General features: G+C 39.7%; 1 protein-coding gene across 1 annotated transcript in view; it reads right to left on the bottom strand.

Annotated features, from left to right (window-relative positions):
• DLK1 (delta like non-canonical Notch ligand 1) overlaps positions 1–6,518 on the bottom strand; it is an 18,534-nt gene extending 12,016 nt beyond the window's left edge. Inside the window, exon 1 of the mRNA XM_009636886.2 lies at positions 6,488–6,518. Coding sequence (XP_009635181.1) covers positions 6,488–6,518 — 31 coding nt within the window. The remainder of the gene's footprint in view (positions 1–6,487) is intronic.
• Between the last annotated feature and the right edge of the window lie 7,737 nt (positions 6,519–14,255).

Genomic DNA, 14,255 nt, shown 5'->3' with positions numbered 1-14,255 from the left:
GCTCCCTCGGCAGTCGCGAGCGGGCGTGGGAGAAGGGGGGTCCTGTGGGGGGCTGTTCGGCACGGCTCTTCTCTCGGTAGAACTTCCTCCGGCTGTCCGCAAAGAGCTAACCTGGGGCTTGTCTTCAGAAACCTGAAGACTTCTCTCCTTAGTCATTCACATCAGAGCTCCAACTGTTTCGGGGAAGACCCCAGCAAAAACAAGGAAGGTAAAACATTCTATGTTTCTGAGGCTAAAGAGTTTAAAAAAACCAAACAAACAACAAAACCCCACAACCCCAACCCACCACCCCAAACACTACCTTTAGTAGTCTTTTATGCACTGAGCAGATCGAGAAGCAACATCACTTCCACCACAAGGCAATTTAAATACTGCGTTTTATTCTGTGACTGTTCCTTCCTCTTTCCTATCTTTTTATTCTTCCTTTGAGCCTTCCCTTGTAGAAGTAGACTGGCTATTTCTTATTCTTCGTATTCTTTCTTGTTCTTTGTTTTCTTCTTTTAAGGAAGTTATGTCTGAGTTTTAGGATTCCTGAGGGACCTGTTTGCTTCTGCTTGCTGATGTAGTGCTTTCTTCCACCAGACCTCATTTACCAATTTGTCTGCATTTATGTGAAGCAACTAGAGAGCCCTATAATATGGTAAGAAAACTCTACAACCATCTGCTTTGTCTCTAGAATTACAATGGCTAATTCAAGATTACCTGACTGAAAACATACACGCTGGAAAGCACCCATTAGCTTCAGATAGCCCATTTACTGGGACTTGAAGACAATGATGTCACTTCGGCTGAAAAAGTTTGCTTCTATTAGTGCTGACTTTTAGTTTTATCCCAGAATGTCGGACGTGAAGGACAGAAAAAAGAGCAGAGAACGAGGGGTGGTTTAAAAGACAGCACTTAGAAGTAAGGTGTGAGAGGCAGACACTGCTTCTTCAAAGCTCTCCAAAAGTTTTGGTATCTGAGATAAGCTGTGCCTATCTGACTAGAGGCACAGATTGCCTCCATGCTTTTTCTGCTTGTCTTGCTTTGCTTTTACTGCTGAAGCATTACTTAAGCATTTTGAAAAGGTTACTTGGCTGTCACAGCTTTCACTGTAGCTCACCAGACCGAGCCATGCTGGGGTATGGTGAATGACACTCTAGAGAAGTCAAAATGTGGAGTGGTAATGCTGACTGCTTAATCCTCTACTCTGCTCTTCTGTGAACCTGTGCTTTTCTAGCATAAATATGAGTAGCTCTTTGTTAGCTTGTTTACTTTACTTTTATTCTGACTTTCTTAGTTATTTGTTTACACTCAGATTGTCCTAGGTCCAGGGTTGCTCGTTCCTCCCTTAGGTCATAAGTCCTCTGCTTGGTGGTATAGAAACCTTTTTATGTTAGACTTCTGTTTGCATTTTTTGACCAAGAGATAACCTCAGTAGTTAAAAAGCCTACAAATGATCTGCGATTTCAGATATTCCTACAGGAGCTTGACCCACTGGTTAAAGGAAGGCTTTAATCTTTTTGCCTTCCATCCTAGACAGCTGGCAGAGGTTGCTCCTTGTATTCTTTCTTCTTCAGCCCTTAAGAGTAGAGAGTTTGTAGAATTCATAGGTTTTACCTGTACACTCAGAACTGTCATTATCTGATCTAATTTGCATCGTAAATATATACTCTGACATATGATGACACATTTCTTCTATTTTCTGAGTTAACTACTGAACATCAGCTATATTGTTCAAAACTGATGTCTTAAGAAAACATCATTAGGAAAATCACAGTCCTATATATATGTTATAATCACCATTGCAAACTTCAGTTTTTGTACTCTCTTTTTCTTGCTTGCTTTTCAGGCTTTTTAGATATTTTTTTTTGCATAAATACACTGTTAGGCAAAAATAATCTATTTTTTTAACAACTCTACTTTTACCCTTCTGTGTCTCAGGAGTACCTCTTGGTTTGCTGAAATTAGGACAAATCTCCATTTTTCCATCTTTTCTACTTACTTCAAGAGTCATCTAAACAAAACCTGCTAATTTTATTTATACTGAGAGGTCAGAATCCTTTTTGTTAGAGTGGAGTTTATCCAACATAACCAGAATCTGTTGGAACAGAATCTGCCCAGCTACTAATCCAAAAATAATTTCAAAACAGAAACCCCAGTGTTCTGTAAATCCAGACATATTTCTTCTCTCCCTTCCTTCCACCTGAGCAAACCAAACTGCAAATCATTTTTACTTAGCTCTCTTACTGCCAAAACCACTCTGATCCAAAACTCTATAGTCTTCACAATAGTCCTTGGAAATTACAGTAGCTGTGTTCTGGCAGATCTTAGTGATTTCTACTGAGAATAATGTTGGAGGGGTTTGTTTTTTTGTTGAGGTCTTTGCATTAGAAATCGGAAAGTAAAGAACCTCATGTAATCGCTCTCTGTGTATGGAGATCATTCAAGGTGTTAACGATTGTACTCACTTCTTCACCTAAAAAGGCTTGAGTGGTGAGTACAGGTTGAGGTGTGCTGGTCGAGTGAGCTCCCAACAGTCTGTCCTTCTTGGGAAACAGAAGATAGTTTCATGGAAACCTTGGGACCTTGGGAGATTTACTTTGGAACTTGTTGCAGGAATCAGGAGCATTAGGCCACCAAAGACAGTGACTGCAACAACTGAATCCATAGAAAAGCCTTCTCGGATCCTTATCCAGAAACTGAGATAGTTATGTCATTTTTTCCAAGAAAATAGCACAGAACAATCCTGTATTCTTAGGCAGGATTGAATAATGAACGTGTTCAAGGACTGAACTACTGGAAAAAGCAGACTGAGATTGAGAATTTAAGCTTGGTAAGAACTTCCTTTTGTACACTGAACGTGGAAACAGAGCGCTTCAACCTTCTGGTCAGCAGTGTGCAAGCAACTTTGCCAAGTCTGAAAATCCAGAAGCAGCAAGGAATCCTTGAATTTCTCTCCTCATTAGGAGTACTCACACTCCCAAGTGCCTGTTTGCCTACTAATATAACACCTTTTGACTGGAGAGAAGTTCAATCGAATTTTTATTTCATTGTTGCAAGAATGTGGAGATGGAGAATCTGCATCAGCGACAAGAAACACAAAGCAAGTCATTAATATAGCAGCTCCTAAAGGTTCCCTGCAAACTCCTGGTAGCTAAGATCACATAGAAACCATATGTGAGACCCCACATGAGAGGGAGAAGAAACTGTGATTAATTTGGGCTATCCTTATACATACTGCAGAGAGAAAGAAAAATGTTTCAGTTACAGGGCAGTGCCATCTCCCTGGCAAAGCAGCAATACTTTGTGAATGAGAGTATCAGAAATGCTAACATCATTAGTGGAGAGGTTTGTCCTTTATCCCTTGAAGGGATTTCATCAGCCATGGATATACACAGGCACAAAGTTTTAGGATCTGTTAGCTGGTTTTACAAGTTTGTACTCCATACTGCACTCTGTGAGTAGTGTTGTCCATTAGAAGAAAGCTCATCCGATGCAGCTGGAGCCTTAAGGAACTATTTTACACTCTTCATGTTAGGATGTCCCATCTTCATGTCTGACCAGACAAGGTGGGCTGAGCCAGCCTACAAGCTTGTTGGGGTTGAGCAGAGCATCCTCTCTCGCCTTTTCTCCTACCCTCCTTGCCGTGACCCAGCTGCACAGCTGCATTTCTCCCCTCATGCCAGCTTTACTTCTGTTACCTCTGGCTCTTCAGTGAGCTGATTCCATACACTGTGCTGGCAGATGACCGACAAGAAAAACCTGAAATTATCCCTGTTGTCATTGTACCCACTTCAAGAACATGGTTCTGCCCTCACAAAAGGCAACGGGTGAATGTCTGTAGACTTCAGGGGGGAGACAAGCATCTTGTCCGGCACTTTCTGTATCAGGGCACATAAACCAGAAAGTTTTTCTGCACAGAACAGATTTCACTACACACAGAAATAGCAGCTATCAACAGTTAGCTAGAGACTGCCAAAATATTTTTTTTTATCATGGTAATTTTTTCCCATTGGAACAGTAGCCAGAGTGTGTGGAGATAGAATATCCAGCAATAATTTATTGGATTTAAAGCCAAACCCACTCCCGTGCCTAGCACTGAAAATCCTCGTAACCTCCCTCTCTAACTACTGACAAAGCAGTAGCTCAGTGCTATCTTTCACCCAATTACTATAGCACAGTGAATTCTGCCAGTTGTTTTAGAAAATGCATTGCATGAAATCTTGGCCACTCTGAAGACTAAACTTTCATTACTAGGGCAGCTTTCCACTGACTGTAGCAGTCTTGATCAAAAAAGGAATATAATTTTCCCTTTTCTCAATGTTCGGAAAGTCAGAGGTTTTGCCATCCCTGAGATCATAGTCTAGCCTTTCTTTGATATTTTAAAGAAAGAGCCCTAAATGTAGAAATTTGAAATACTCAGTAAGATTCTGCATTCAAAGTTATTCCACTGATAGATGCATGCACCTAGCAATTAAAGCACAAGGCTGAGAAACTACTACATAAAAAGCAAATCAAGACAACCACAAAACCCCTTCTTCTTCTAGCAGATTTTTTTTCCATCCTGCTATTCACAGCACAAAAGATGACAAACTGGAGGAGAAACATATGTAGCATTGGCATAAAGTAAAATAAAATATATTCAGGAAATACAATTCTGTCACTAATGCAAGCAAAAATGACATCTTATCTGAAGACATTACAAAAAGAATAGATTTGTATTTAAAGAAATCTAAGCAAAGACATGTTTCAAAGAGCTGGAAGGGTATCGCAATAATTTCATGTAGTGCTGGGCTGTCTGTACTTGAAGTATAGAATAATGTAGACAGGTTCATTGAAAGACAGTGTGAGAATTGTGGAAGGACTTTTTTAGTCTAAGGAGAGAGAAATGCTAAAAGATATATCCATCATAATGTGTGAAAACAGGAAAGACAGAAGTGCAAAAATTTGTAGTGGGCAGAAGTAATGGCCAGAACTTTACTTGGAAGAAAGATTAATCTAGCCTGGATATATAGACATTTTCTTTTAACACTGAGGTTGATCAGACAGTGTGTCAGTTTGCCACCGGAGTAGAGGCAAAATAATTAGGTGTCTTTAAAGAAAGGTTAAGTACACTTATGGGAAGACTAATATAAAACCATCATTGCTTGAAGCAGGTGTTTGGGTTAGATTATCCAAGATGTGCCTTTCAGAGCCATCATTTGTGGTCCTGCAATATCTTTCAGTCAGGAAAACGTTCCTTTGCAAACCGATGTTAAAAAAGCCTGAATCCTAGGAATTTTTAAAAGGTGCTTGACAGTCTGACCGATGTTAATAGTAGCTAGGAAGTTTGTATTATAATATGTCCAACATATCCAACATGCTTTACCCACTTGGAGATGAAGATAATATTCGGTTTGTAACTCACAGCACCTTGTCATGTTTTGTATTCCTGCAGTATGAAAGATTTGGTGCAGTGAATATGCATCGAGATTTGTAATAGTCAGCCAGTAAACAGAACATTTTTGTTACCGTGTTAGTGATATTACATTTTAAAATATATATTTTAAGTACTTTCCTGAGGCTAGCAAAGTAATTTTGCTTCCTGTATAAAACGTAACTAGATCTGAGACTTCATTTCAGGGCAGGGGCTGCCTGTGTGTACACAGGAGAGAAAGCAAGAGAGGGAGAAACAGCCTGTCTATTAAGGCACTATGTTCTTACGGTTTTCTGAATTGGCAGAATAAATTATTCTGTATCTGGCTGAAAGACATATTTATAAAGGAAAATGGACAGTTTGCTGTGAGACAGACATATGTCAAAACGAACAGTTAATTTTAACCACATGGAGTTTTTGAGATGATAGTGAGCTATCGAAGATGTCTGAGAGAGGGGAAATTCAGCACTGAACCAGTGTTCAAGTTTTCTGGAAAATTGTTCACGTATGGATAATCCCGAAAGAGAAAGCATTGCTATATATTTCTGAGTGTGTGTAGAATCTACTTATATATGATCTTTATAATATATCTCTCTATATGTGATATCTATATATGGATAGTGAACAGGAAAACAGATACAGGGGAAGTATATAATAGAAAAAATAAAACACATGAAGAAACCTTTTTTAAAAACATTTATCAGCACAAAACAGAGGTACTCTGACAACTTACAAAACTTTACAGCCTGAAACCCTAGCATCTTCTGAAACTAACAGTTCCAACCTGACCTCTGATATTTAGGGGTGCCTGCTGTTTTTAAAGCTTTGAACTGGCCATGGTGTGGAGGCTTTAGGTGCTTGAAGTAGCCCAGGGAGAAATTGATGTTTGGCAAAAAATAAGTTAAAAACAATCTACAAGCCTTTCTAGACTCATTACTGCTGTCAGAACTCTAGCTGCCATTCAATCTCTGGTTTTGTCTTAATCTCAGCTGGGGTTTTTTTTTGCTAACTACAGAAGCAAGCTGTTATTTTCACTCTTAGTGCTTTCTCTGGCTTTCTGCCATTTTAAAGGAAAGATGCTGCATTTACTTCCGCTGTCTACAACTCCTAACAGTTCCATCGTCGTTATTTATGCACACTCACATATGGGTATTTATTGTCTGCTCTTTCCTGTTGCATGCAAAAAGTTTCCGGTGTTTTTACTTTGTTTGTCTTCTGACAAAGAAACCAGAACTTTCCTCTACTGACTTTGGGTTGTTTATTTGTTTGTTTGATAGCTTTTTGTTAATTTTTTTTTTCTGATATGTATGTTTACTTGCTTGAATTCCTGTTTTTTTTTTTATATACCTCTATTAATACTAGAAATCAGGTTAGCCTAACTCTGCCATAGTCCCAGTTCACAGTTACTTTTTTGGTTCCCCCCTCTTGCATTATAAATATCGCTATGCTGTACAATTTTTTCCTTTTCCATACTATTTCTAATTAGTTTCTCTGCTGCTATTTTTTTTTATGTGGCATCTTACCATTATGGTTTTCATTGCTCTTTTTAATGACAATGTTAAACTATAAAATGGAACCTCAGCTAAGTTCTATTTGCATTCTTATGTTTACCTTGCATTTTGTCTAGGTCTGTTTAATCTTTATTTTGTTGCGGGGTATTACTTAACCACCAGTCAAAAATGCTCGGGTTTGATGACATTTCCACTGTTCTCTATCAATGCATATTTACCTCCTGGGTGAGGACACATGAAGAAACTGTTTCAAGAGTATTGTTCCGGTTGTAAATGTGAGGGTAATATTTTATAACAATCGGTGCCATAAAAATAATTATTTGAGAAATAAAAAGAACCCAAACCAGAAGGACCATCTGATGGGAATAATAAAGCAGAGCATGCCAGAAGGAGTCCTGTTTGCCATAGCCAGAAGCTCTTTCTCTCAGTCTAGCACCAAGGACAAGAAAAATAGAGATTGGCAAAATATCAACCCTTTATACACATGTAATAGTGAGAAAATAATTTTCACTGAGACTTACAACCTGTTTCTCTTGGTTTAGTTTATGTCTCAGCTCTGCATTTCCCAGGAAATATTTCTTTCTGTCTAGCCTTATCTTGAAATGAAATAATTTACTAGTGAAGGACAAATGTTCAATAATGTTACCACAATAACATATTTAAAATTGTTAATGCCGGTAAATACTTGCAGTCAGGAAGCCTGAATTCTCACACAACAAAAGGCACAACTTTTTGCCCTGTAATTCCTGTGTCAGTCCTACCTAAGATATTCTATAACTTTGGAATGACGATTTTCAGTGAGAGATTTCCAATGAAACAAATTAACTACTTCAGTAAGCCGATCCAGTACTTAATACATATTAATGTAGAATGCTCAGTGATGGGAATGATTTTATAAAACATGGTTTGAGATTAAAATTAGAAATTAATTAAACAGGAATGTCACTGTTGTTGTTGTGCCTGGAACACCTCCATTCCTTAGCGGCGAAGATTAAGTAGGTGGCTGAGGCAAAACTGAATTAGCTGTGATTTGTTTTTCCCCGAATCAGATCTAACTGATTTGTTGCAAATCAAATAAAGACAAATAACTTGGCATGCAAGAATGATTTTTTTTTACTCACTGCAGAGTATGTGAAGATCCTGATTTTGCACTAGTTTGTTGTTGGCTCCATTTCACAGAGAGAAAAACTGAGGCACAGAGAAGGAAAGTAACTAGTTGAAATGCACTCATGGCAAAGTCAGATATGCATGGTCAGGTCTCCTGCTTCCCTGTTTCTTCTTCTTACTATATTGCCACCTTTGGAGCGAATGACAGACTTGAAAAGAAATTAGAGAGGAAAAAAAGAAAAGGAGCTATTCAGTACAGGTCATATTAAAAATTGGAACTGAATACAGAGTTCCCTTGCATTCTGAATTTCCAATCCTGATGGTTATTGGCAAGGGAGATACTGGTTCTTTGTGTCAGAAGTGGGCACACTTTTGGATTCCCAAACAAATATGAACTATGAATCTTCTGTTGGAAGGTCTGTGTGCTGATGTTCTTGAAATACTTTTTTTATGTCTGTCTTTTAACATCTTTTTCACTGCTACCATGAATTATGCTAGCTATAAATTTTCACACTTGCAGGTCTCCTATAAACTACTTAAATGTTTCATCTACATATTGTTTGTGATTGCCAAGCACATGCACAAATATATGATATTTATCTTCCAAGTGCAATAATCCTTAGGCATTTTGTTCAAAAATGTGATTTTCCCACTATTCCCTTCCCATCTTCAAACAGAAATGTGTCATAAATCTTTTGAGTCCTGCTCTCTTGCATAATGCAGCAGCATTGAGTAACTTAGTTTTCTGGTTTAGTAATGTTCACCATTGCTGTCATACAGATTTTGATCTATTCTTTCTTGTTATACCTTATGAAATTAAGATTTTAGATGGTGATACACAGTGGACACAACAGGGCTTTGGGAACTGGAAACAATGAAGGATCTATCACATATTTCATGACCACTGGCTTGCATTTTGCTTGCTAGAGGTAAAAGCCTCTAGTGACAAGGAGCAGAATAAATAGCTATCCACTTAATTGCAGCTCCAGAAAGCAGTGGCAAGCAGGTCTGATACAAAAGATACAACAATGCATAAGTGCAGAAAACTAGTGATTTTTTTTTTCTGATATGGCCACTGTATTTTATTATTATTTCATCTTCTTCTGTCTTTTTTATGTGTCTGTGTCTTATTTTAAATTTATACATTCCTTAAGTCAAGGACTGCCTTTTTGTATTGCATTTCTAAAACACCAGTCTCCGTGATGGGCTTCTAGTCATTTTGACAATACCAAGAAGATTTAATACTTGTTTTGTATTAAACATCTTGCAACTGCTATCTGGACTGTAATCTGACTGCACAGGGCGCTTTATAAATATATAGAAAGGTACACTCTTACTCAGAAAGAATGTAAAAGAACACAAAAATGAAAGCAGAACAACAGAGCAGGATGCAACCACACCCAAAAAACATGACCACAATGATCTAGAAAAAGAGCACACTATCCCCACGGCTCTGAAGGATGGGGTCTTATTACTGTTTCAACATTTGTTTGTGTCTATTGTGGAAAGTATGAGTGTGTAGAAAACCTGTGCAATGTTATATTATTATATTATTATTGAGGCTGAAAAGCCAAGCCCTCCACAGATAGGAAATGGAAGAATTAAGATCTGTATGCAAACTTAATTTGGGTTTTTGTGATTATGCTTTCTAATTCCATCTGCAATCTCATCATTTCATACTGTGTTTTTTCACAGCACATCTGCCTGATTGAGTACTCACCTTTTATACAGCTTTTCAGTATGTTGTTTACTCATGTGCCTCCTGTGCCTTATCTCCTGCACTTTTCAAAACGTGTTCTAAAGACAGTTATTGAACTTTCTCTGAGACTTTTCATGCTGTTGGTATTAATTTCCAACAGCTAACAAATAGAAATGAACATATTTTCAGAACATCTCTGTAACATAAGGCAGCATTCGCACATCCGTTTTATATCTGGAGGACAGAGGAACAAAAGAAATTAAAATAAATGGTTCCTGCTTGTTCTGTGTTCCCAATAGAAGACTTTTTTTTTTTTTTTTCAGTGCATTTAGCACATGAGACTTCCAAAGCACAGCTCCCAAAGACATGAAAGGAAATGGTGAAAGTGCAACACCTTATCCATTCAGGCTGAAGTGAAAGACCCAGGTAATGTGTAAAATGTAATTGCCACACATGAACAGTTTGGCTCTAGTGACTTGCCTAGCATCGTAGACAACATCATGGAGAGGGCAGAAGATAATTCTGCAGAAGCTTTAATGCAGAGATCAGACTTTCTCCTCCCGCTTCCCTGTGTACACACCTTCCAACCTGTGGGCCTGCGGACTGCACACCTTGCACAGCACAGACTACACATCTTGCACAGCACGGGCTGCACACCTTGCACAGCACAGACTACACACCTTGCACAGCACGGGCTGCACACCTTGCACGGCACAGACTACACACCTTGCACAGCACAGGCTGCACACCTTGCACAGCACAGCCATAGCTCATTTTCACAACAGGCTGTTTCATAAAACTGAGCCCTGATTCCTGTCACAATAAAGTGCATGACCTTTAAGTAAACCTTCCACATTAATAAAGTCATACAAGCGAGTTGAGAAAAGATTGCACAGAGAAGCGCATTTCCAATGCTTTGCAAGCTTCGTGTTGTTTTAAAAGCAGTGAACAGGTAATATTCTGCCTTTTTTGATGGTTTGTTTTTAAATCAGAAACAGAAGCAGAATACCCCATAATGTGGCATCATGCTGCTGTCTTCATGGTTTGCCTATGTGTTGGCAACATCTAGAGCTACTACACAGGACTCTGCAGCTTGAGACGGTGAAGTAACTGCTGGCCGTAGCAAGTTGTCCTTCCTGGTGGGGCAATGAGACCCTTTGCTGAGGAGTTTTACACATATTTGCTGACAGCAGATGAATGGCAAGACTTAAAAATTTTTAATTCCATTCCAGGCATAGCTCCTGCTGTTTCTCCCTAAGACCAATCCCTTCTGCCCCATGTTTCCAGCATTTCCTAATTAGAGTATATTATAGCTCTTGGTCCTCTCTCAGTCTCTGTTACCCTTTCTTGGATTTCTCACACAAGTTTTCCTTTGCAGTCAGTCCCACTTTCTGCTTTCTTAGTCCTCATGCAATCTTTCCTCCCGCTGCACCACTGCTCTCTGGGGAGCTGAGCCTCTTGATTTATTGCATCTCCTCTTGCTCCCCATGGCTGCCTCCTGTGCCTCCCTCTTCTCACCCAAGTGGCTCTTCATCTCCAAGGCTGCACCTAGTACTTTTTCATTACAGGCTCCCTCCCCACAACCTGCTTGCCTGTCCAGAACCAGTTCTTCCCCAGTACCTGGGACTATGATAAAATCCAGAGCCTTTCTTGTCTCTTCTCATTTGCTCATGCATTAGATCTGGTCTCTGAAAGCAGCTAATCACTGGCTTTAAGTCTTCTACTTCCTACAGGAAAGGTGGGGAGGGACTCTTTACCAGTGGCTGTAGTGATAGGGGTAACAGTTTTAAACTGAAAGAGGGTAGATTTGGATTAAATATTAGGAAGAAATTCTTTACTGTGAGGGTAATGAGACACTGGAAGAGGTTGCAAAGAGAAGTTGTGGGTGCTCCCTCCCTGGAAGTGTTCAAGACCAGGTTGGATGGGGCTTTGAGCAACCTGAGCTAGTGGAAGGTGTCCCTGCCCATGGCAGAGGGGGAGGACTAGACAACCTTTAAGGTCCCTTCCAACCCAAACCATTTTATGATTCTATGATTCTGCTCATCATCTTAAACTCATCTTCTTGTCTAGTAGTCTTAGTCTTCCTCTTGATCCAGCTTCCATCTCAAGAGCCCGTTTACCTTTTTCAGACTACTGTCTCATCCTTCTCCTGGGGGACACTGCACTCCAGTTTCTGGCCTGCAGCATGCATGGCATAAACAAAACCTGTTGGGGTCTTATCTGGTCAACACTAAGAATTCTCTGTTGAGATGTGCAGATCACAATTTTTCAGGGGTTTATATCTTATTTGGAAAAGAGCAGATATTCATAAGGAAAACAGGAAGCATGCCCGGAAGAAAACTGCAGCATGTCCTGATAAACTGCATATCCCTGCTCTGTATCATGGGGATAGGGTAAAATGTGGGAATTTGTTTAAATTTTTTTAAGATTACCATAATTTTGGCCCAGCTCCATGTCAACCCTATCCTGAATCTTGGAAAAGTTTTATGAATTTTGGCTGACAGTAATTACATAAACTTCAAGAAAATAACTTCTTCATACAGATGTCTGGCACACACAATTCCAGCTGGAACAGCTATAAACTTGATTAAATTCTCATCTGTCTGAAAACAAGGCCTCATGATAGAAAGTATCTTGCAATGTAAAGGATAGGTGATGCTGGAACAGTCCTACTGAGCTATCAAGAGTGGCAGGGCAGGTGTGAGCTAGTAGGACCACAGGAGTAGAAGATGAAGTGTCAGCAAAGGATTATTACAGAATACACAAATGAATGGGAAAGAGAAAAGGAGGAAAGAATGGGAATGAGAAAAACTGTCAGGAAGGAGAACAAGACTGGAACAGTGAAGAACCACAGGACAGAAGAATTCAGAAGAAATCAGTGCTCAGCAGACGGACTGCTTTGAGCTCCTTGGAGGACTCTCTCATCCACTTGTCCCACTGCATCACCACATTTCCCAGTTATTCCACCACCAGCACTTGGCTCAGCCATTCCCACTTTATTGCCTTTGCTTTAGTATTGTGTTTCCCTCTACTACCTAATTATTTCTTGGCAAAGAGAAGATCGCCTGGTTTCTAGAAGTTGCTTTCAGTCCAAAGCCCTCATCTTCACCCTCTGGGCTCATAGACCTAAGCGCCTGCATGTCCCTGAGCAGGCACACAGGCCCAGTACCTTCCCAAGAGGTACTGTGCCCATGGGAAGATTAGGAAGGGAACTTGGCTCAGTCTCACAGAAGCTCAAAGACACCTTCATGCTCGTGCTGTGATTTCTCTTACGCACTATGCAACAATGAAACCAAGCAGGAGTGGGATGACCCATTTGTTTGGTTGCCATGACAATGTGCTACCCACTGCAGAACGCTGCTCCGAGCAGCCTTGCTGCTTTGGCTGCTCTGGGCTGACAATACTCTAAAAAAATGATGTACGGGAGTTGTCCATTGTCATTGCACTGCACCGCACTGACCTCTGCGAGATGAGAAGTGCAGCTCATCTGAAGTGACAGAGGTCTGCTGCTCAGAAGGTAGCATTTCTTTGGAAAAAAGGTCATGTTTTGTTGGGTTTTTTTCTAGGAGGGGTTGAATGAACAAGGTGGGGATTTATTTATTTATCTGAAATTCCAAGAGGGGTCATTTGATTTCTAATGCTAGTGCAATGCTGCAAATAAAATACATAAGGAAACCAAGAGTGGCTTGTAGATGTAGGGGCAGAACTGTATTCACATTGCAACCGAAAGAAAAGCATTTTCTCTGGAGTGGAAGCTGCTGACATCTGTAAGTGGGTATGCATAAGAAACATGTACAGATATGCCTGAGGTCTGATATAGAACAGTGGATAAAGACTTCTGCATCTGACACAGATGAGGGTAGGCAGCGCTTGCTGTCCCTGCCATAAGCAACTACCTCTGCTGGTGCAGAAAGGAAAAATACTTCACCAATATCTTATTATCCCCAGAGATAACTTGGCATTATTTCTTTAAAGAAATATTGGCTCCTCAAATATGGATCACCCAAGATATATGCCTTGAAGGTCTTTACTGAGTCTTTGAGGTATTTTCCATATTTCCTACTTAATATTGCAGCTTGCTACAAGACAAAGATGACTTTTATGTTTAATTTTGTGTTTTGCTATAGAATTGTTTATGATACTATTATTATTACTATTATTATTAATAATGATTAGAATAATAATTTGTATTGCTGTAGATCTTAGGAATTCAAATCATGAGTCTTGCTGTAACATATGGGACTCTGTATCTACTTGCTTGTTTCTATTTAAACTTCTGTAGTCATTCTTTTCAAAATGCATGTCAGTGAGAAGCGAGTATATAATGTGTCCCTCTAGATCAGATGTAATTGCTTTCTCCTCTTCAGGAGATTTGGGGATGTATATCTGATCCTGTCACAGGGAGGGATGTGCTTTGTAAAACTCTATATCCTTCACAAGAGCAGCTCTTAGCAACAGGCGATTTCCCTGTTCCCAACGCTCTTGGAGTTGATCTCCCCTCCCTCTGTGTATTTGCTGTTAACTGGACAAGTTTGTCTCT

This window comes from Egretta garzetta, unplaced genomic scaffold, assembly GCF_000687185.1.
Source record: "Egretta garzetta isolate BGI_Z169 unplaced genomic scaffold, ASM68718v1 scaffold374, whole genome shotgun sequence".
Classification (NCBI taxonomy): Eukaryota; Metazoa; Chordata; class Aves; order Pelecaniformes; family Ardeidae; genus Egretta; species Egretta garzetta.
This window is presented reverse-complemented; position numbering and strand designations above follow the sequence as displayed.